General features: G+C 52.6%; 1 protein-coding gene across 7 annotated transcripts in view; it reads right to left on the reverse strand.

Annotated features, from left to right (window-relative positions):
* Positions 1–22,926, reverse strand: part of CUX1 (cut like homeobox 1) — a 350,755-nt gene that overhangs the window by 27,360 nt on the left and 300,469 nt on the right. For 4 of the 7 annotated variants that reach the window (XM_027612894.2, XM_027612895.2, XM_027612893.2 and 1 more), the window contains exons 21-23: positions 13,287–13,589; positions 8,980–9,168; positions 3,676–3,940 (exon numbers count right to left, since the gene is read on the reverse strand). The exons of the other annotated variants lie outside the window; for them this stretch is intronic. In XM_027612894.2, coding sequence (XP_027468695.1) covers positions 3,676–3,940; positions 8,980–9,168; positions 13,287–13,589 — 757 coding nt within the window. The remainder of the gene's footprint in view (positions 1–3,675; positions 3,941–8,979; positions 9,169–13,286; positions 13,590–22,926) is intronic. 7 annotated transcript variants of the gene reach the window in all.

Genomic DNA, 22,926 nt, shown 5'->3' on the forward strand with positions numbered 1-22,926 from the left:
GGTCCTAAAGCCCCCCCACACCCTGAAGTTGCCTGGGGTAACAGAAGACTCTCTCCTCCTTCTCTGGGGCTACCATAAGGGCCCATGAAATGCAAGCCTTTGTTAATAGGCTCCTGGGCACTGTGCTGTGAGACGGCAAGCCTACTCTGCTGCCTTTCAAGCCCCTTGGCAGCCAAGAATGCCAGCTGGGCAAACACCTAGTCCTCATCCCACCCTGGCTGGGGAGGTGGGAGGCTAGACCGGCAGGCCACAGGTCTACCAGGTACTAACTCTGAGTCCCGGGGGCAGACTGGCCCAGAACAGAGCACAGGCTTTATGGAACCAAGCCAACCTGGGTTTGAAATCTGGCTTTGTAAACTTACTAGCTATAGAGCTTGGAAAAAAGGTCCTGAACAGTTTTGAGCTTCAGATTTCTTATCTGAAAAATGTGGAGAATAGCATCTTTCCTTGCAGAGACGTTAAGAATAAAATATTAATGTATAATACAGGACACAAAGTAGACCCAGAAAAAAAGGGGACTACTCAGACCCTCCACCTGCCTTTTGAATGACAGAATTCCTGCTGTTAGGTTGCTAAGGCTGAGGTAAAAGGGCTGGGGGGAGGGAAGGGACAACTTCACGCCTGGGGCCTGGCATCCTGGCTGCCACCCTCAGCAGCTCATCCGAGGATCTAATGAGATGACACATCTGTAATGCTCCTGGCTCAGTGCCTGGCACATACCATATGCTCAACTGACAGGAGACATCATCCTTCTTAGTCTAGATTTGTCTCCATGTCCATGAAAAATATTACCTTCTGATCTAGAAAGATCAGGTCCCAGGAACAGATCTGGTTTTCAAACAAGTCACACAAGGTTTGCAGGATGCCATGGTATTTAGGGCTTGGAAGAGTTTCTATTGGGTGGACCTGTTCTTCTAGGAGGAGACCAGGTGTCCTGTGCTAGATAGTCTGTTCTGGCATTCCAGGCCCTGCTCCTGGGTAAATGGTCACCCTAAGTTACTTGTACTTCCCTGAGGGTGAAAAGATAAGAGGAAGTAAAATTGTATTTTTTGATGGGGCTAAAAATTGATCCCCCCCTTCCCCATTACTCCCTGTGGGTTCCGGTGGGGCAGGAGAAAAAAAAAATCTACTTCTCCTGTCTAACTCCCGCAGAACATAAGAAACTCTCTCTTCCCTGAGGAATTCAGTGCATGTGTGCCAGTCCTTACACGAGGCTCTGGAGGGTCTACCAGGCTAAGCTGGTCTCCGTTCGAAGCATTTAGTTGGAAGAGCTAAAGCCATGGAGGGAGCACTCACTCTCTGCTCTGCATTCTGCCTCCTGGGTGACCAAGTGACTTCAATTCTTTGGGCTTTATGCCAATTCTGAATGACCTAGTGTTCACTTCTCATCTGACCTATTTTGTGGCTTATAAAATCCTTTTCAGGGGCGCCTGGGTGGCTCAGTCGGTTTAAGCATCTGCCTTCCGCTTAGGTCATGATCGAGGGTCCTGGGATCGAGCCCCGCATCAGGGGAGCAGTGGAGCCTGCTTCTCCCTCTTCCCTGCTTGTGCTCTTTCTCAAATAAAATCTTAACAACAACAACAAAAATTCTTTTCAGTTCTTTGTTCAAGACCCTGCACATCTCACACGTCTTCCAGGGTATTTTTCCAGATCTCTGCAGCTGAAACAAATCTCTGCCCTTGGTTCTTCCATCTGTCTTAGCCCAGCCTGCTTTGTTGTGGTTAATTTTGAAAGAAAACATTTACTGAGCATCTCCTCTAGACCTGGATCTGAGCTGCTTTGCTAAGTTCTGAGCATCTCCTCTAGACCTGGATCTGAGCTGCTTTGCTAAGTTGCTCCTCCTCTTCTCTTCCCTTCCCCCTTTACTTTTGTCGCATATGGCTGAATTTGCTCATGCTAAATGCACACATGGGGCCTCTTCCAGTGAGTGGCTGACCACCTGTGATGGGCCGGGCATTCCCATGGTTGTCGGCAAGATGAGTGACAGAAGCTGAGAAGCCTGGAGAGCACTTGCCCTGGCCAGGGGGCAGTGACCGCCATTCAGCTGAGGCCTGCAGGTGAGATCTGGGGAAAAAGGTGACCCCAGCGGGGCCAGGGGAAATGGTTTCTCGAGATGCTTTGTATAACTGGTAGCAACTTTACTCAGTCATCTCGAGTTACCACACTTAAATGGACACAGCCTGCAGAAGACTCGAAAGTACATATTCAAATGCACCTCTGTGTCTAGAAAGTGAAAATGGGATTGCACAACACCTGGCAAGGGGTGGGGGGGCTCTGGGGAACCTCTGCCCGGGTTCCCATTCATTCTCCTTCATTTCCTTTGACTACTGTTCTTGAAGTTTCCTTCCTTGTAGAGTGAGCTCCATTATCGCACCTGTTAGCCTCGGTCTGCCTCTGGTTTTAGCTCATCCGTAAATTTAGGATGAATAAGCTGGTGGTGCTCAGCTCGTGTACTTTCTTTGCCCTCACGGGGGCCAGCCCGCACATGGGAATGGATAAACTTGCCTGGCTCCAAGGGGTCAGGCAGCAGGGCTGTTTGCTCTCACGCTAAGCTACAAATGCGAACTTAGCTTTCATCAGCAGTCAAGGTATTATTTCGGGTCCCGTCTAATATTTTAAAACCTCCCACTTTGCTCAGCACTGGGAGATGGGGGTGGGGTTGCCGGGCCACTTGGGAAACTGCAGCAGAGCCTAACAGATAAGGCAGGGTCCAGTCGGAGACACGACTCCCTGCGGCCCCCGGCTATCCGGGATATTCTGCTGCCCACAACTTGTCTGAGGCAAGTAACCAGGAGGGCTCCGCCTGCACTGGCTACGCATGTGTACTTGTCACCCGGGTAGAACCAGGAGCACCTGCCCCAGTTCTGTTGAGCCCTAGAGAAAAGGACATTTTAATGAGAACGAGCAACTGACAGTCACTTCCAGGGCATTAAAGAAGAAGGCATGCCCATCAGGCCACTGGGACGTCCCGGTTTCTAGCAGAGGAAGTCTGGATTACAGCTATGGTCAACAAGCCATTATGTGTCAGTGGATTTTCATGAGCTCATCCAAACATTTTACCCCAGTCTGCTTCGTTCTACGGGAGAGCACTAGGCCCTTTCACCTCGGTCCGTTACTTAACCCCTTGGAGTGTTAGGTTTTCCACCTGTAAAATGCAGGTAGAACTATGTCCCTTAAATGACTGTGAAGATCAAGTGGGACGGTGCTGATTAAAACACTTGGCTCAGTGTCTGGAGATCTAGTAGATGCTCAATAAATCTTCATTAACTTGACTCAATTTATTTAACTACAAAACTAATCAAACTCATTTGGAAGATAATGCTGTACAAGACCCCTCGGGTCTCCACGAAGAAACCTTCACTGCTATGGGACCATGGATGCCTACGTTCTCTCTTACTAAGTGATAACTGTCTTCCTGGCCACAGCAGACATGGAGTGTCTCTAACCACGTGACCCTACATCTCGGGAGTTAAAAACTCCAATGAAACATAAAAAGCCAACTAACCGACCAAACACCAAGCTTTTAGTCCCCAGCCGGTCAGGGTCAAGTCCCCAGACCACCATCCCTGTGCAGTGTTCATGGCCACCATGTGTGGGACAGACCAGCCGCTTCCCAAGGGCTGATGGCGCGCTCTCTCAGAGCCCTGATTTCCTGGGCCAAGAGCCGGACCGTACCTGTAATTGTGGAACCAGTTGATGACGGTGCTGGTTTTCAAGTTGAGCTGGGTGGCGAGTTCTTCGATGGTTTTTGGTGACGGGTATGGCTTTTGCTGATAAGCTCGTTTCAGAGCCTCTTTCTCTTCGGGAGCCAGCACCACTCGGGGTTTCTTCAGCTGGTGCTGGGGCTGGGGGCTGGCGCCCTGGCTGTAGTCAATGCCAACGGAGGGGGGCTCGCAGGGCTGGCTGTCGCTGACTGAGCTGTGCCGCCGCTTCATGTATGCTGAGGGAGGAAGAGAGATCGGAATGAGCTGTGGGCCCCACTGGGAGATCTGCCCAAGCCCCCGACCCCCCCCCCCCCCAGAGCACCACGGTGCCCCGTTGGCTCACAATGACTTTTGTGTAGACCGTGGTAGCTAGCTGTTCTGCCCTGCTCTTCCAAAGAGTGTCTCAAAACACTTGGACTAGAACCATTCGGAAACCCAGCACACACTCATCAAGGACCCGCTCTGCTGTACCGCCGGGTTGCCGGCTGTCCCTGCCAAACGGCTTAGTGGGGGATGCAGGGAAGTATACAGGTGACCCCCGTAGAGCGCAGTGAGGGAGGCAAGCACGGGGGATCATGGAGGGAGGCACTAAGGGAACGCCTGGGGAGGGGTCAAGGGAGGCTTCTGAAGGCCAAGGAGTGATTAACCAGAAAAAATAGGTGATGAGGTAGAAGATGGTAGGAGGCTGTTTCAAAAAGTGGGACAAGCGTGTGCAAAGACCCAGGGGCACGAGACGGCACAGTTCCAGAGTGTGTGTGCGCGTACGCGTACGTGCACAAGGGGTGTGGAGGGGGATGCAGGAGCTGGAGAGACAGGCAGGGTCTGGGTAGGCCGCAAGTTTGGACTTGACCTTAAGCGCAGTGGGAAGAAGTGAAGAGGCTTTAGTTAGAGGACTGGTATGAGCAGTTCTACGCGTTTTGGGAAGACTGCTCTGGCTGCTGCTGAGGACGCACTGGATGGGAGGACTGGCAGGAGGGCCCTCAGTTAGGAGGTAAGAATGATAAAGATCGGAACTGGGGAGATGGCGGAGGGGTTGGAGGAAAGCAGAGGGCGTGGAAGTGGCAGGGGCCAGAGCTGACAGGACAGGGGGACGGACTCCTGAGGGACTGAGGAGAGGGGAGCGGAGGAGCCCCCTGGTCTCAGGCTGGGAGATGAGCAGGGGCGCCGGTGTCTCTGGGTCGCCCACAGGGAGATGTCCTGGAGGCAGCGGGACTGGTAGGTAGGCAGCTCAGAAGAATGGTCTGGGCTAGAGAGAAGAATTTTGGACCAATGGTTGCAGTCTATGCCGTCGAGGAGAAAGACCAGGGCTGAGAATGGAGCCCTGTGGCACACCCACGGGCAGAGGTACCCCCGGAAAGCAGCAGCTACGAGGGATCCAGGGACAGGAGGAAAACCAGGAGACAACCGTGGGAGCAAAGGGAGAGTGAGGAGAGCCGAGCAACAGCGTCAGTGCTGCAGAGTCTGACGAGCCCCCAGGAGGCCCTCTGGCTTTAGCGGTTAGGACAGAACTGGGGACTGTGGTGAACAGGTGCAGTGTCGCTGTGGGAGAAGCCCGGCGGCAGTGGGCGGAGTACTCAACGGGAGGTGAGGAGGTGAAGGCAGTGAGCACGAGTTCTTATGTTAAGACGCCCAAATGTAAAAGAACAGCGAGACAGGATGGCTTCTAGAAGGGAAATCCAGGGCTGAGGGCGGATTTAAAGATGAGAGCGAGCTGACAGTGTTTCCACAGCCGAGGGGAGAGAGCTGGTGGTACAGGTGGGAGAGAGGATCGCTGCAGGTGCAGCGGGAGGCAGGACGGGCGGGGGCGGTGGGGTGGAGGTGCAGACAAGCTGCCAGGGGCTGAGGTGGGGAAGCTGGGGGCCTGCGTTCTCCTGAGGAGGAGGGAGGCAGGAGCAGAGGTGATCTGAAGTGATGGAGACGGAGTCCTGAGCGGGGTGCAGGAGGGGGGGCAGGGGTGGGGAGAAGAGCAGGGGACCCCGCCGAAGCTGGAGCCCCAAATCTGAGGCAGCTCCAACCCACCTAGAGCTGGGATGCTCAGGTCCCAGAAGCCAAGGAGGACGGGTGGAGAGAGCCGGCGGAGCACTAATCCAGGGCTGGGATTTGCAGGGGATGGGGAATGGGAAGCTGGAGAGAGAGAAGTCTGTCTCGGACGATGGCCAGAGCACCCTGGAGTGATGGATCGAGGAGTCTGGGATGTTGGCAGAAGGAGGCAAGGGCACCAGATGGCAAAATGATAGGGCAAAGCATGGGACCCTAACCCTAACCCCTAACCCCTAACCCCTAACCCTAACCCCTAACCCCTAACCCTAACCCCTCCAGCAAATAAGTCCTCCACAGTGAGCTTTCTAGTGGGTTAGCTTGGAATATGGTCTGAAAATCCCTTAAAACTTCTTAAAACGGATGGAAAATGGGACGTAGCATTATGTGATTCAAGCAGCAGGTGGGGAGGAAGAGCGGCTGCAGCAGTAGGGCCAAGATCTGTCAAGCGATCCTCCCAGTTACGCCCCGTGAGAGGGACCATGACCGTCCCGCTGTACAGATGCAGACACCGAAGGCCAGAGTGAGACGATCTGCCTCGGGTCACATAGCTGGTACGTCTGACCTACGTCTACTCTGGGCCCTGCTGCCTGCTCTGTCCTGCCTGATGGTGGCCAGGGCCCCAGCCCTGCGGCAGCCCTCACATTCGGGTCACAAATAAACGTCACAGGAGAGGACTATGGGTGGTCAGAGGAGCCCACGAGCTAGCCCAGGCGGTACGTGCGTGCGTTGTGCGCGTGCGTCTGGGGGCCGAGGGCTGTGTGAACAGGTTGGTTCAAGGGCCATCTCATAAAGGGACAGAAAGCAGAAGGCAGACCAGGGTGGACACAAAATGTTTAGAGGACAGGAAGAAGGAAGGAGAGCAACAAAACGTTCGAGCTAACGGGAGAAGCATGCAAAGCTTTCGTTTAGGAAGAGAAGGAAGCAGAGAGCACGTGGGATCACCCGGTGTGGTCTAGACTGGGAGCACGACGGGCTTTCATCTATTTTAAAGGAACCCAGCTTATTTTAAAAACTCATTTGCTGAGCAGTTATGTGTGCTGGTTGCTACGCTCGGCATGTTCTTTCTGATGCTCACAACCTGGAGAAGTCTGCATGAGCAGCCTCATTCTACAGAGGCAGAAACTTAGGCCAGGCAGTGACTTAACTAACTTGCCATTTTAGGATTATATCTAGGAACACAGTGGAGAAGGCAAATCTTCCCCCAAAGAGAATGAATATGATACAGTCAGTGGCCAGAAAGAACCCAGCCCAGTGTGTCCAGCTGACCGCTCCCATCGGGCAGACATCACAGGAAGCGCTATACTCCGGCTCACCCACTGGTGTGTCTGGGGCAGGCTCCTCGAGTGAGCAGCCCTGCTAGAGGGAGGGAGAAGACAGTGGGCCCACAGCTGCTTTTAGGGACCTTGGGATGGATGTGAGGAGGGGCCTGGGCTCGGTGGAAACAGTAACTCTCTTGAAACACAAGATGGCGCCCAGAGCCCGTGCTGGAGGAGCAGAGGCCTAAGAAGCCCCCAAAGATCTACTTGTGGGGGCAAGGGTCCTTTTCTAGTGGCCTCCGAGGAGAAACATACCAGGGGGTGACAGAACCAGGGCTGTCCCTCTCCTGATGCCTGCAGCCATGGGGGGCTGCTCAGGGGGTGGCCTCGGAGGGCTGGCCAAGGGGGGGCTCCCAGGGAGCTCAAGGAGGCAGGCACTGCCTTTTGCCAGTGTGCAGAAAGCTTTCACATCGCTTGGGTGGGCACTGATAACCGCTGAAACTCGGTAATGGATATACTGGGTTCATGGTACCGTTCTGCTTTTTGGTTTGAAATTTCCCAAGGTAGAAAATGAAAAAACTTTTGGGGGTGATGTGGCACCAGGCATCTGTGGCCGCCCAAAGGGCTGTGGACTGTGTCAGGGCCTCCGTCTATACCCCGGAGGGCAGGCCGAAGTCCACCGGAGGGCCCTGTGTGTGGTGGAAGGCCGCTGTGTGGGCCCACAGGTCCCAGGGTGGCAGGCTCCGAGCATAAGGGAGCACAACACACATCAGAAGCACTGGCTCCAGAGTCAGCCAGCCTGTGATTCTGGATTCCTGCTCTCTCCTTCTGCCAGTGGTTGATACCAGGCAAGTCTCATAACGCCAGAGCCTCACCTTTCCCGGAGAATGTGCCTACACTGGACAGAGCTGGGGGGCGGGGGGGACTGTGTGAGGTCTCAGCACAGCACCTGGCGAACAGGAGGCCTGACCCCACGGAGCTCTCGGAGGAGACACCAGAGATGCTCACTTCCTCCTGGAGCTCTGGCCCTTGCCCTGGCTGGGTGACAACAGTGCCACCAGGCCGGCCGTGAGCAGCAGGCTCTCTTGGTCAACTTGGAGGATGCAGGCCCGGGCTCCGTGCCCAGCCCCTGGCTCAGACGTGCCCCGGCCACACGAGTGGGTGGTGCATCACCTCCAGATCTAAGGGATTCTGATTTGGCCACTCCGTGAGCTACAGCACTGTGCCCTCTGAGTGGAGGACCCACGAGCGAAGAGCCACAGGTAGGAGTGCAAACCAGGGGACAGAGCAGATATTACTTTGCACCACCAAGGTGCCCGAAGAAGGCCGGTCAGCATTTGAGAGGGCTGCAGAGGCATACAGAAAGAAGAGCCGCACTTGGCCCTCAAGGGGGCTGAGTCCTGCAGAGCCCCACAGACCATAAGGTAACAGCGAGAGAGACCTGCTCTGCAGGAATTCGCTCTTCTGTTTTCCAGGCTGGGTGACCTTAATGGAGGTGCCCAACTTCTCTAAACCCGAGTTTTCCTTATCTACAAATGTGTTTATTGAATGATCTCGCCAATAAGATACAATACGGAAGTCCCTGGCACGTGGAACACGTTCACGAGACAAACTGCCCACATACCCGCCAAGACAGAGACAATAAACAAATGGGCCACCACCACCGAGTGCTGTGATGTTCACCTCTTGGTGGCCTTAAAGAAGAAAAAGGGTACAGTGACCGCCAGGGTGACTATAAGGAACTGTCCGGGTGCCGCTCCCCCCACGCCAAAATGTTTTTGGGTTCAGTCCGCTGGGGAGAAAAAGTCACAAATCTTCCCAGTCCTCGTAGGTCCTCGTCAATTGATGATTGTCAAAAATCCCTTTGCCCTGCCTGACCACAGATCAGTGTCTCTCACCAGCTCTGCATAGAGGCTTCAAAAGAAACGGTGCATTTGTAGATAAGAAGGCAACTGGCCAGAGTGGACAGTGGGGCTTACCTTTCTTTTCCATGCGTTTCATGTCCATCAGCTTCTCCACGTTGTTGGGGTCATTCAGCCATAGCTGCATCCGGACAAAGGGCTCCCGTCCCTTCAGACTAAGCTTGTGCCAGGGCTTTGGGCGAGCAAGGAGGTCGGAGACGGAGCCTTGGGTGAGCCCTAAGATGGTCTCCCCAAATAAGCGCTGACCTGGTGAGAAAACAGAACCGAGAGAGACATTACGACGGAGACCGAGGGATCTGGAAGGACAAGTATGAGCCAATGTTAAAGTCAGACACGGGGTCTGAAGCCCTAGAGTCTGGCCAGCCGGGGGCTGCCTCGGAGCAAGCACTTTCTAGAAGCATTTCTTCAGGGGTGACCTGGGTGGCTCAGTTGGTTAAGGGGCCGACTCTTGGTTTTGGCTTAGGTCGTGATCTCGAGGTTGTGGGATCGAGCCCCATGTTGGGCTCTGCACTCGGCGCAGGGTCCGCTTGAGAGTCTCTCTCCTTCTCCCTCTCTCTCCTGCTCGTGCTTGCTCTCTCTCTCTCTCAAATAAATAAAATCTTTTTTTTTTTTAAAAGAAGCATTTCTTCAACCAGACTTGTGACAAACTCCGATGATGGAGTCACTATTACTCCCGCATTCTGTGGGCACACGACAACGTTTCTCTCAAAAAAGCCTCCAGGCTTTGGATGTACTGAGGCCTGGATAACACACCTGCAGCGCTTATCAGAGGTGGTTAATCCCTCACCCAAGCTCAGGAGGTTAAGTAGCACACGGGGAGCCCTCTCTTATACAACCTCAAACCACAGGGCTGTCTGGCTCCTTTCACGATTAGCAAGGTTATCCGGTCTTGCTGAGAAAACAGGCCACTTGACCCAAGGTCACAGCAGGAAAGAGAAGGAGAAAGAGCCCCTCAGCTCTGTTTTTCTGAAAAGCAGGCCATTTCCAATTCGAAAGTCTATTCCCGCAGTCTAAGCTGCCTCTGCTGACTGGAGCTCAAAGGGGATCAAAACCCCTTCCTCGATGCCTTTTCTCCGAGGCCGTGGTGGGCAGCCTGCTCCCCAGGCTGATCAGAGGGAATTCTGCTCTGGAGAGCAGAGCGGCCCCAGGATGGCCATGTTCGTCAGAGGCTTAAAAAGAAAATGTCTCTTCTCTGAGAGCCATTCAGCAGCAGGTTAAGAGGGGCCGGCACTTTTGAAGGCGCAAATGAGAATCAGGGACAACCTGAGCGACCAGATGGGAGAACGTGAATGAAAGGACTTATTAGGTGGAAATGGAGACTGGGATCAGACAGGCCAGTGTTTGGTGCCACAGAGTGTAGGGAACATGACCCCCGGGCCCAGAGCAGCTCTGCCCCTCCGTGGCAGGATGACCGTGGATGACAGACAGGCTCACGCCCACCGCCTGCGAGAAACACCACCACCTGTGCCCATAGGGCAGGTGTGAGAAATGGCAGAGCACCTCCTTGTAAAAAGCCAGGCTTCAAGTTGAAATTTACTGCACGGAAAGCTTTGGATTTTGAGAATTTTTTTTTTGCATCAGTCATTTTTTTTTTAAGATTTTATTTATTTATTTGAGAAAGAGAATTGAGAGAGAGAGAGCGCGCACAAGAGGGGGGAGTGGGAGAGGGAGAAGCTGAGCAGGGAGCCCGATGTGGGACTCGATCCCGGGACTCCAGGATCATGACCTGAGCCGAAGGCAGTCGCTTAACCAACTGAGCCACCCAGGTGCCCTTGGCATCAGTCATTTTAACTTACAGATACATTTACCGATTTTGTAAACCTGTGGTTCCCTGCATTTCAAAGTCTTAGTTTAGCCTATAAACATCCTAAATCCTTACCAGATTTTTGTTGTGGTTGTTTTAAATAAATTTTATCTAATTCTGAACCTGGCAAATGAATCTCATTTCGTTCCAAGGAGCTCGCTATGTTCAGGAAAGTGAGAGATGTAATAAACAGCTGGTTACTACTTGCTTGACCCACCTTGTTGTGGGTGGGGGAGGAGAGGAAATCATATGAATATTCTTGGGAATTTTTATTACTTCTAGAGGTTTCATAGCAGTGGCTCTCAATCGTTTTTGGGTCATGGACCTACTTGAGAACCTGAAGGAAGCTATTGACCCTTACCCGATAAAATGTGCGCACACACGCACTCTGCTTATGATTTCAAGAGACTGACCTATGAACACCTCAAGATCTCAAGTCAGAAGTGAAGAGGATGCCTGGCCTTACAGCTGCATAATTCAGCTATAATTTGGCCCCCTCCGTGCCCATTACTCCACTGAGAGACCCCAGCAGGGGAGGCAGCTTCTTCCCTGGAGAAGGTAAGACCAGCTACAGCAGCCACTGAGACGGCTTCTCAGCTCCATGGCGGCGCCGCCAGGGAGCTCTTCCGGAAGTTCCTGCTCCGAGAGGAGGAAGTCCTCTCTCTCTCTGGTGTGGTAAGTTTCACCCCTGATTCTGTGCTTCACAGCATTTGAAAATGGGAGTTCTACAGGCCAGTGGGGTTCTACTGTGGTGGCACAGGACCAACGCCAGCCAGAACTCCAGCAAGGATGGAAACAGGGATGGGAATGCCAAGGATGAGATTTTAATGTTAGGACCTCACAGCTGCGATCTTGCAACTTCTCAGGAGCTTATTTATCTATTTTTAAAAAAATTTTATTTATTTGAGAGAGAGAGAGACAGAGTGCACTGAGGCAGAGTGAGAGCGAGAAGTAGACTCCCTGCTGAGTGGGGAGCCCGATGCGGGACTCGATCCCAGGACCCTGAGACCGTGACCTGAGCCCAAGGCAGATGCTTAGCCGACTGAGCCACCCAGGCGCCCCTTCTCAGTGGTTTAAAAGGAGTTTTCTTCAGCTGCTTGCCCATGATTACAGAAACGACACTTCCTATAAGGGAGTGGGCAGCAATAATCTATCGGGCCTGCTTCTCTGGACTCGTGATAAGACTGTAAGGTAGGGGATGACCTGTGTCTAGGAACCCCTACGTATTTCAATCATTGATGAACATGCTGGACTTTGCAGCCATTTAAAAAAATCAACAGCTAAATTTTTATTTCTTTGAATTAACTTAATTAAAAACATTCTCAATTGACATTACTTTTTCTCTTGTTCTGTTTTGTGCAAGCACTGGGGTGGAGGACCTTAACCGGGCAAGCTGGCCGCCGAGCTTCCGCGCTGTGAAGTCACCACACACACTTCCCTGGAATTCACTTCACTGCTACTCCCTTCTTTTCCTATCCCCTGGGAAAAACAGACATGCAAGGCCCCTCTGCAAATTCCAGCCACTCTTCAGGGTTGTCGTAACATGCACCGCACAGAACAGTGCTCCTTAATTGACATCTGTACTTGGGAAGTGAGGACAGAAGTGTTTGGGGGAATTGGGGCACCTGGATGGCTTAGTCGGTGAAGCGTCTGACTCATGATCTCAGCTCAGGTCTCGATCTCAGGGTTGTGAGTTCAAGGCCTGCGTTAAGTGTTTGGGGAGTGGCTGTTTCCAGTCTCTGGGTGGCCAAGCCTGGAGAACCCCATGTGGTCAGTACTGAACCACAGGAGCACAAAGGTTTAAAATGACCAAATGCTCTAATATTCCTAGAGTCACAGCTACTGACTGTGCCACAGAGCCCTCAGGGGAGAGTCGCCTCGGGTGGGGCATGCGCAAAGCTAAGGGCCTGGGTTTGCGGTGAACCCTCGAGGGAGGAGTGGTGAACTCAGTTCCATAGGGGCTCTCTACTGCCTCCCAGTGGAGGGCCTGGGGAAGGGAGCCGGCATCATCAGGCAGGAGGTGGGGACAATAATGGACTATTAGCTGCCGGGCAGGGTGCTGCTACTCACAGGCCCAAGTTGGGCACTGCTGTCCCAGAGGTACAGGGGAGGCTCTGAGAGTAGCTTGCTCAGGATGATGGACAGAGCAAGAGGAAGAACTGGGATATGAACCCAGTCTGGGGACCCTCCCAACATGCCATGGGATGGGCTGGGCTGACGCTGCTCGGGCCCAGAGCTGGAGCCCTCGAGGACTGGGAGTTCCACCGGGCATGCCCCAGTCAGGCGGTCTCAGCGGCTGGCCTGAGTCCGCTCCAGCCGTATGGGTATCCGCTAAGAGGTCCCAGTGGGGGCGCCATGGGCGGGGCAGGAGCAGGCCGGGGCTGACCGCCCTCAGGAGCGCTCGTGTTCAAAGCCGGACGGCACTGTATGTTCTTAGAGGTAGCTTATCAACGTTTAAACCCGTTGGCTGGCTCAGCCTGAGTGCCCTCCACCCATCCCTCCAGAAACCAACAGGAAGCAACCTGCCGCCCCCGACTTGGCAGCCGGGGAGGGAACCTACCGAGATTGTTGTCTGTCAGCACCTCCTTGACTCTCTTGGTGATGCCGTAGGTGTCCAGCTCTGGAGACATCGCTACCAGCTCTTGGATGCTGAGGGCCGAGTGTCCGGAAAGAGGCAGAGGGGTGGCGGGCTGGGAGTCTGAGGCGGGTGGGTCGCTGGGCTCTGGTGGTTTGCCATCCTTACTCGTCTCAATGGGGGGACAGGGCTGTTGGACCAGCTCAGTCAAACTCTTGACGGATTCACTAGAGCTCATCGGTGACTCGGGTGCAGGGCTACAGCTAGCAGAGGTCTTTGGAGTGCTTTCTGTAATTAAAGCACACGACAATCTGGGGCTGAAAAGAGCTGTCTTTCAGGGCGCACGTCTACCTTCCTTACCTAGGAAGTATCAGTGAAATGCCCTTGCAAGCATACAGCATGGCAGCTATGGTTCTAAGGCTGGGAGAACCCGCTAATGTTCTGTCTTAGAAAATAAAACATGTTCTTTTATTTTGTTGTTTAAACAGCAAGAGAAGAAAAACTCGGGGGTTAAACGAAAGGTTTCTGAAGGCCCAATGTAAGGGCATTCTGTTGAGAAACCGCTGTCCTATGAACCACGGGCTCGCACAGTCGTGATTTCTTCCGACGGGCCCCCCTCATTCCCTAATTCAGAAGGACCTTGGCTAAATTATAATTTGCAGATTTATTCTGTCCATAATTTCCAGAACAAAATGAATGGGTGGGTTCTTTTAAACGAGGGCTGCCCACAGGGCGTGGCCACCATGGTTATGGAGAAGCTCGAAGAGGAGACCTAAAGGCCTCGGCGGCTGGCCCCACCGGGGGAGGGGGGGCAGGACTCAGTCCCGGGACTCCATGTGGGTTCTTGCTGTGACCCCGGAGGGCTCCATAGCACCCAGCTGGAGGGAACCGACAGAAGAGGAGCACCCACTCTGTTCCCCATCAAACCCCAGGACGCGCGTCTGAAGGCGGAGCTCTGTTTATCTATGCCACCCATGCTGTGGCCACTGCCAGGAGAGATGGGGCCAGGGTGGCAGCCAGGTCTCCACGCTCTCCCTTCTTAAGAAGGGTCTCTGTCCCATCGCAGGTGCCCAGGGGGGAGTGCCACCCCGTGCTCTGTTGGGGAGCAGTCCCTTCTGGTCTCCCTGTCAGCATCACCTGTGAAACCCAGCATCCATTTTAGTTTTGGGATGTCTGGAATAAAGGCTTTAGCCATGTCCTAATTACCAGATACAGAGAAAGGCTGTGTCCGGAAGGAAAGTGCAGAGTGATTTAGCACCGTGGTCCTACCCATGAGGTAAAAATCTGCCGATGGCTTGGTGTCTGGTATGGTCTCCCCCCACCCCTCCCCGGCCCCCCCATCAAGCAGGGTACATGGTAAGACCGCACGGCACCATGTGTGAGGGGCCAGGCCAGGTGTCATCACGTGGGTTCTCTGGCCCTAGAGAGATGATATGCCTCAGAAAGCAGGCCACTCACGGAACATCAGCACACACGGGCGCCCCCCTCTCAAAATACTCACTACCTGATGAAACAAAATGTTAACCCTGAGTGATGACTGAATTTCAAATGGCCATAGACATGGGGTATCCTTTCCTGGACATATCATATGCAGGATAAGAGCCTACTCTGAACTCAAGAGGATGGGAAATGTATTCCGAATACAAGGGCTCTTTCATATAAATACCTAGAAAGATAAAATCCCAAATAAAACTGCAACTCAACCGATAAACCCGTTTATTGTCCTAAGCAGGAACAGAGTCCCACCATCACATAAACCTGTGTCCTCAACCTCAAAGATCTGGCTTAAAAAAAACCACAACCCACTGGTTTGTGAAAGATGTAAAAGAGATAGGCGTAAACAGCAGAAATGATCCATATAAATCTTTAAGGCAATATGAATCCTACAAATCGGATTTCTTCTCTCTGCTCACCTCCAGGTCATCATACAACTGGATATAAAACCCAGCAAATGTTATTTTTGTATCTGAAGCAGCAAAGAAATTGTACTGTAAATTTGCCCTGATTCACCCATGCAAGGGACCGATTTGGCAGATCATCCATCTTGCTCACTGCAGACTGTCAAGGATAGTACGAATCCCCACATGATAAACAGATTCCTTCTCAGGTTTGTGTCCTGTAACCCACAGCAAGGTCAAAAGCATGGCTGCCTGGCTGACAGACCGCACGGAGCCACTGCCCTGGTGCTTCCCGTTTTGTGTGGCGCCAGCCGAGACTGAGCTCCCGGCTCAAAGCCCTTAAGATCAAAACCCCACCTTGGCCTTGAAAGGTAGTGGGTGCGTGCTGCCGGGCTGGTGTGCATTGGACTCCGCTCTGAGTCCGGGTCTAAATGTAACAGACAACTCGAAGCTGAGTGCTCTTTCTGGGGTACGTTATTCATGGAAAGACACATGTGCACACAGATAACCACCATGCTCTCAGCTCACAGAAAGCAGAATCGGGCCCCTGTGTTTGGACAGGCAGGACAGATCCAATAGCAAACGGCCCCATTGGAGACCCCACGAGTTCTCATGCTGAGAACATCACTGTGGAAAGAGTCACTTCTATTTTTTTTTTAAAGATTTTATTTATTTATTCATGAGAGACAGAGAGAGGGAGGCAGAGGGAGAGGGAGAAGCAGACTCCCCACGGAGCAGGGAGCCTGATGTAGGGCTCGATCCCAGGACCCCGGGGTCATGACCTGAGCCAAAGGCAGATGCTTAACTGGCTGAGCCACCCAGGCACCCAGAAAGAGTCATTTCTTCAGAAAGCTGTTTCCAGTAAGCACCCAGCTCCAGCACCCGAACCAGCACCATAGCAGCAAACTCAGTAACCAAAGCCAAGCCAGAGCCCCCGGCAAGGCGGCCCCGCTCCTGGGTGCAGGAAGGACACATGGTTGCCTGTCCTTGACCATCCTAACAGAATAAGAGATGTTGTCCACAGAAAAGAAGAAATATTACTTTTTTTGGTTTTGTTTTCCAAGTATCAGTAAACAGAGACTTCTGTCTAAAGCAATACTTTCTGAAGGAATAAGGCTTTCTTCCACTCCATGTAATTAAAAATAATTAAAAAAAAAAAAAGGAGTCGTCCTGGGCTTGGCATTAAGATATGAACTCGGAGATGGGGCTACCTCTACTAGTCGGCTGTGTTCACATGAACGACATTCACAACTTCTTGGGACATCTGGTTTCCTCATCTGGAAAATGCCAACAGTGTTGCAGTGAGGACTGAACCTCCCACATGGCTGGTGCTAAGAAACACAACCTGAATTTGATGGGTTTTTTTGTTTTGTTTTTACAAAGCGGTTATTAAATTGTATTGAAATGTATTTGTTGGGATACCTGGGTGGCTCAGTCGGTTCACTGTCCAACTCTTAGGTTTGGCTCAGGTCATGATCTTGGGGTCATGAGATCGAGCCCCATGTCAGGTTCCATGTTCAGTGCAGAGTCTGCTTCTCCCTCTCCCTCTGCTCCTCCCCCAGCTCATGCTCTCTTCTCAAATAAATAAATAAAAAAAGAAGCCTTATTTTATCATCATTCATAAGAGCAGCTCCTACGTAAGCTAACATCATTTCTCGTGCACTCCCTGCGTGCCAGGCACTGGGCTAAGGCTCACGAGAATGACCAGCTGCGCTCCTCACAAGGACCTCACAGTGTGAGGCAGGTATATCCACTTCCCTCCTCTGACAGACTTAAGATGTCCTGTCCGGTGACATAGCCAGGAACCGGTCAGACGTTCTGTATTCAAAACAGCCCACCTGTACAGGGGGCCCACACCCGTGTGTCCATTCATGGCAGCACGACTGGGCCTGCCTTCCAGGACACGACTGCTCTACAATCCATATGTCACCATGCATGAATCTCAAAAACAGGATGGCCAGCACCCAAAAGCCAACCCACTACTGGGATTAGGGAAGGGAACCAGAATGCACTTAGTACCCAGCGCTAAATGGAGGGCGTTTACACACTGCTGCATCTGATTCTCCGCACCCCAGGCGGGGAAACTGAGGCACAGACAGGCAATATTACTTGTCCAGGTCATCATGGCTGGAGAAGGATCTGAACCAGACTGAGAGTGGAAAGTCTCCGTGTTTCCATCCACCCTTTGTCTGGCAGTCACTGGAGTAGCTGCGTGCCTGCCCTTCGTTCATTCATTTGCTCCCTCGCTCGCTCACTCAAGCATTCTGAAAGCGCCTACTCTGTGCCATGCAGTCCGCCAGGCACTGGGGATAAGAGAAATCAGACACCCATCTTGCTTCGGAGGCACCCGCAGACCGCAGGGCTGGGCCAATCGAAAATGGGCAATTTGCATACTGGGAAAGCCCCGGCACAGAGCTCATCTACCCGATATTGACAGCAATAGTAAGGTGTTACATTAAGGAGTAACCCATGTGGATTACATTTTTTTGTGTGCGTGTGTGCGCAAAGCTTCAAATCTTGCACAGGAGTCGCTTGGTTAGTAAGATAAGGAGAGCAGAGGCAGTGACTCGAGGCCTTCCGAAATGCATGAGGCATCCAGGAACTATAAAAGGATTATGAAAAATATTATATTCCAAAAACAGCAGGCAAACAACAGCTGCCTTAAGTTTTCAACAAAAGCCCGTTGAAAACGCTCCCCCGCCATAATTTCCAGAGACACATCTCCCTGCAGTTTATCCGATCCACCGCTGAAATTTCCATACCCGGCCCTCTATCTGCAGTAATAATAACCCAAATTCCATTTAGTGTTCATTTGAGCAGTCAGGATAAAGTCATTTCTTATTATCTCCCCACTGTGTAAAAAACAGCTTGAAGGTAGGAAGTCAGCAAGCATTTTCACCAAAAAGTAATTATTGTAAGTGACATTTTTACTGCTGGCATGCCATAAGGCGAACTGTGCATTCAGAAGGACAAGTTGCTGAAACAAAATGACAGGGTACTCTGTGACATTCTGACAAGAACCCAAACATTATTTAACTGGTGGCTGGTCTGATGCACCACTTTTCATTATGTCCATAGTTTAGGCTTTGAGCCCCTGCCAAGCCAGGAAATTCCAAGTGACTATAAAGACAGACAAGTATGGGGAGATGGGAGACGGGAGGGAGGAGTTGGGGGGGCGGGGGGGTTGCCGAACAGAGCCGGGGAGCAGCATGGCCGGGGCTGGCACATGGAAATAGGAGCGAGGGAGGAAATCAAGGAGACAAGGAAAAGGGGGTGCACGGGGGAGGGGAAGAGTGGAAGATGGAGCCAGAAGGGGGGGATGGCAGGCTCTCCAGCTGCGGCTGCCTGGTGGGGCCAGGGTGTGCAAAAGGTCCTGAGGCACCTGGTGCTGGCATCCTGGGTCCAGCGGGAGGCCTGGTGGCCTGGAAGGACCCTGTCCCACTTGAGGCCTTCCCAGTGGACAGGGCTGACAGCTTTGAAGGCCACCACAGGGTGACCAGCAGTCTGCAATGCTTCTGAGTGGAGTTCAGATGTGGGTTCCGTGATGGAGCCGCTGAACCCAAGCTGCCGTGTTGGGACTCGCTTGCCTTCTTCTAGGAGAGCCCCCACCCCCCAACCTGAGCCCCTCCACTTCAAACGTACACGGTGATGCTCATTTGCTGTCCTGTATTTTTGTCAGAAATCCATCAGGCCCACCCCACACGGTCACGTGAGACTCCTTTACCAATGTCCCCAGTGCCAAACCCAGCCCCAGTGGTGGTGGCTGTTTAGACGGGCTCCTCAGTCCCGAACCCTGCCTCCGGGTCTGACAGCAGACACTCGCGGCCCCTTAGGACCACTGCCGACTTCTCCAGGCCAAGAGAAAATGTGGAGTTTTTTGTTTTTGAGCACGAGCAGCCTTTCGATGGATTAGCATGGGCTTGAAACAAAATACATGGATACTTTAATAGATGTCAGAGCTTTCTACACCCCTGGATGTTTTCTACTGAGAAAGGAACAGAAGGAACCTCATAACATACTAAGGTGTGTCCACGCTACAAAACGCTACATTCCCACACGGGCGGTGGCATCAAGCATCAACACACACCCACACCCAGGCCTTGCCTGCCCCCTCCTCGGGCTGGCAACACTCTCTCTGGCCCTGAGCCAGTCCGAGTATTGCCTGAAATCACTGAACATCTCAGCAAACCTACCAGATCCCTTCTTTTTTCTTTTTGTTTTTCCAATGGCAGAAAGGAATAACTTGTGCAAGGTTCGGGGCAGGAAGAGCTGGGGAGGGGCCCGACGGGCTGGGTGGGACTGCCCGCTGTCCCAGGAAAGGGAAAACGACTCTGTCGGTCCTAGTTTCTTCTGCAACACGGCACATCAGTGCTTCCTCCCTCATATACCCGGCCCCCTGCCAGCACAGAAGGCACGCAGATGAGACAAGCTCTCTGGCGCACAGTAGGTACCGGGCTGTGTGTATGCGTGAGCAAAACATTTTTTAAAGCCTGTCCAAGGAAACTCGTATAGTGACGTAGAAGCCGAAATACTTTACTTATTAACAAAGTTTAAAGTAAGGTTATTATTTAACTTGGGCCATGTATAGCTTACCTCCCCAAACTTGACCTCTAAGCCACTTGAAGAGAGAGGGCCTGTGTCTTTCATTCAATAAGGGGGCCCCTCTAAGTGCCAGGCAGGGTGCTAGGGGATGGGGCACAGAGGGGAGCCGGGCAGACGTCATGAAGCAAGTCATGGTCACAAAGACCCTGAGACGAGAGCAGGGCGGGGGTGCTCGGGGGGGGGGGGGGTCACCATGACATGGAAGCTGAGCCTGGGTGGACTGGGTTACACACTAAGAAGGGAAGGGGCCGCAGCGGGGGGGTGGGGCAGCCGGATGTGCCATCTGGAAAGAAGGCTCTGAGGCGTGCGCCAGGGTGGGGACCATGGGCCTGGGAAGAAAAAAAATCCGAGAGACACTTAGGAAACAGAAACTGTGTGTGCCTATGTGTGTGCGTGCGTGCGTGTGTGCACATGAGCCTGTTTGGGAGGGTGGGTAAAGAGGAAGAGAAGGAAGGAGATGGGCTGCCAGACTTTGGCTTAGATGATGGCAGGGGGCGGGGCGTGGGGTGCTAGTCACTGAAGGGAGCAGTTCTGGGGAGACAAGGCTGAGTCCAAGGTTGGGTGCATTTCACCGGAGGGGGGTGTTGAGTTCTTGGGTCTGGCAGTGGCGGTGGGCCCGCGGTGGGAGACGGCAGGACCGTCCTTGCCTGGTCACCTCAGCCAGGCGCACAGCACCCGGGGGTGCAGGAGCTGTTGCCACTGTCACCCAGAGATCTACGGATGCTCGGCTCCTCCCATCAGACACCATCTTGTGCAACCAGGCACTTCCCCCGCTCTTGAGGTGGTTTTTCACGCCCTTTTCTACCCAAACTGGGAAAGCACATGGGGGGAGAGACGTTCTCCGCAATCCTGGGCTGACCCAGGTGGCGCCGTCCTGCCTGGAAGATTTGGGGCGTCCGTCTGCCCTCTCTCAGGGATCCTCATATTTCTAGTGCATGTTTTATAAGCTCTGAAGGGAACACGCACATCAAAGGCAGAGTTTGGGAATTCAACGTTCATTTAATTCAGTTCAAAATTAAAAACGCTCCTTAAATTACAATTCATCTTTTGTAGTGAACTCAGCCTGGCAAAGCTGCAGAAGCTGCACTGGGCGACACACTTGGCCCTGCTTCAGGAGCTCGGTGCTCACCCGGGTTCCAGCTTTTCTGCAGATCCATACTGATTTAGAAATAATGCTTTCAAATTACCTTCAATAACCTTATTACTGAACCAGCTGTGTGTATGAACACTTATCAATGCGTCCCTGTGCATTAAGAGAAAATGTATGTCATACAAACAGTCTAAATATATATTACCGAGATGGGAAAAAACAAACCCTCTAGTTAAATTGCTTTGCTGTAATCAAAGATTAATCACTGTGTGAGCGTGTGTGAGTGTGTGCGCCCGCACGCCCGTGTCCTCTCTTTTTCTCCAGGCTTCCTTTCTGGCTTTGGGCAAACCTGCCTGGCCTTCCCCAACAGCCACGTTCCCCGGCAGACAGGTCACACACGCTGTGTTGAGAGCGGAATTAATTTTCCCAGATTTCGAAGAGGTGGTTTTGAATATGGTTTTGTTCCTGAGCCTCCTAGGCTTGTAGCCCAGAAACTCTCCTTCCCCCAGGCACCCTGGGGGACCGCAGGCTTCGGAGTGCCCATCTGTGCAGAGGCTCGAGCGTCCGCCCCAAGAGCAGCCCGTCCCCTCTCAATAACACCGCCAGGCAGCCTCGCGTGTGGGTAATGATGTTTGGGCTGTGACGGAATGTTCCTTAGAGGATCCAGGGCTGACAGCAGCCGCAGAACAGGCCGGTGTGGTGGGCTGCGCCTCGGCTTTCCATCCGACGCGGGTGGGTGAGCTGACCCAGCACCGGGTCATGCGGGGCAGAACCAGTAACGTCTCCGCCGTCCGCTACGGTACTAGAAAAGCTATTAAGGTGCATTATTTTACACATCCTCCTAATCTCTCCATACTGCTTTACTTAATTTGTGATGAAATTGTTGAGAAAGGGTACTTAATGTAGGACAGTCAGTAAAAGTAATTTATCATCTTCCCGCTTCAGTGCTCACGTTATCAGCGAACTCATTTTCTGCATTCATCATGCAATCAGCCTATTATTTGCATATTAATCAGGCAGTGGACCATGAAAGAACTGTATCCCAGCCAAACGCGGCACTATCTCAGGAGAAACACTCCGTAATTATCATACATCAGTGTTATGATGTGGTAATTGATTATAACATCTTTCTGCTGCCCCTGGGGAGCCCCTCTCCTCACCCGGCTCCAGGCACTCTGGACAGATTGTTCTTTTCCTCCCCAAAACAGAGGAACCACGGCTGTTCTCTCCGGTTGCTATTTCGGTGGAGTATTGATTCTCTCTTCCGATTTCAGGAGGTATTTCAACCACGTGGAACAAAGCTAACTGTGAAGCTCGGGGCTGAGCAGGCCTAGCCAGGAGGAAGGCACGTCCCTCTGGACTCGGCGTCCTCTCTCTCTCTCTTCCCTCAGCTTTTGGCTTCGGAGGTGTTGCTAACAGCTTCCAAGAAAGTTTCCTTATCAGACAAAATGCTGCAACTTCAGTCCCTCCTTGTCGCAAAGTTGGTACAAAGGCAGTTTGGCTGCTTTATTTAGGTGCCAAATGACAGACTAATTTTGGTCCTCTTGTAAAGGACAAATCCAACATCTGCCAATTCAGACTCGGGCTATATTTAGGGAATCCACTTCCAAAGGGAAGAACAAAACACAAAATCAAGATGAGGCCGGTGATGGGAGTCTCCTGGCTCACTCTCTATCTGAGATGCCCTCCTCACACCTTGTGAGGACCCTGAGCATGGCCCAAGGGCCAGCTCAGGGCCGCGGGCAGGGAGAGGGCAAGACAGCCAAAGGGCGGGGCTGTCCTTCAGCAAGGGAGAGGGCCCTGCGCCACCGTGTATATTTTCCTTGGATGTAGATGGGAAGGGTTTCAAAGCAGCATGGACCCGTCTCACAGGCCGGATGGATTACATATGTTCCATCACAAAACTTCACAGAGTTGGGTCTGACTCTGCCACTGACTTGTCCCTGGGTTCTCTCCTCTTCTGTTGGCCAGCTCCTGGCTGAAATACAAGGGATGCATCCCAGGGTAATGGAGGTATCGGATTTTTTACTGTCTT

The sequence above is a fragment of the Zalophus californianus genome, chromosome 10, assembly GCF_009762305.2.
Source record: "Zalophus californianus isolate mZalCal1 chromosome 10, mZalCal1.pri.v2, whole genome shotgun sequence".
Classification (NCBI taxonomy): Eukaryota; Metazoa; Chordata; class Mammalia; order Carnivora; family Otariidae; genus Zalophus; species Zalophus californianus.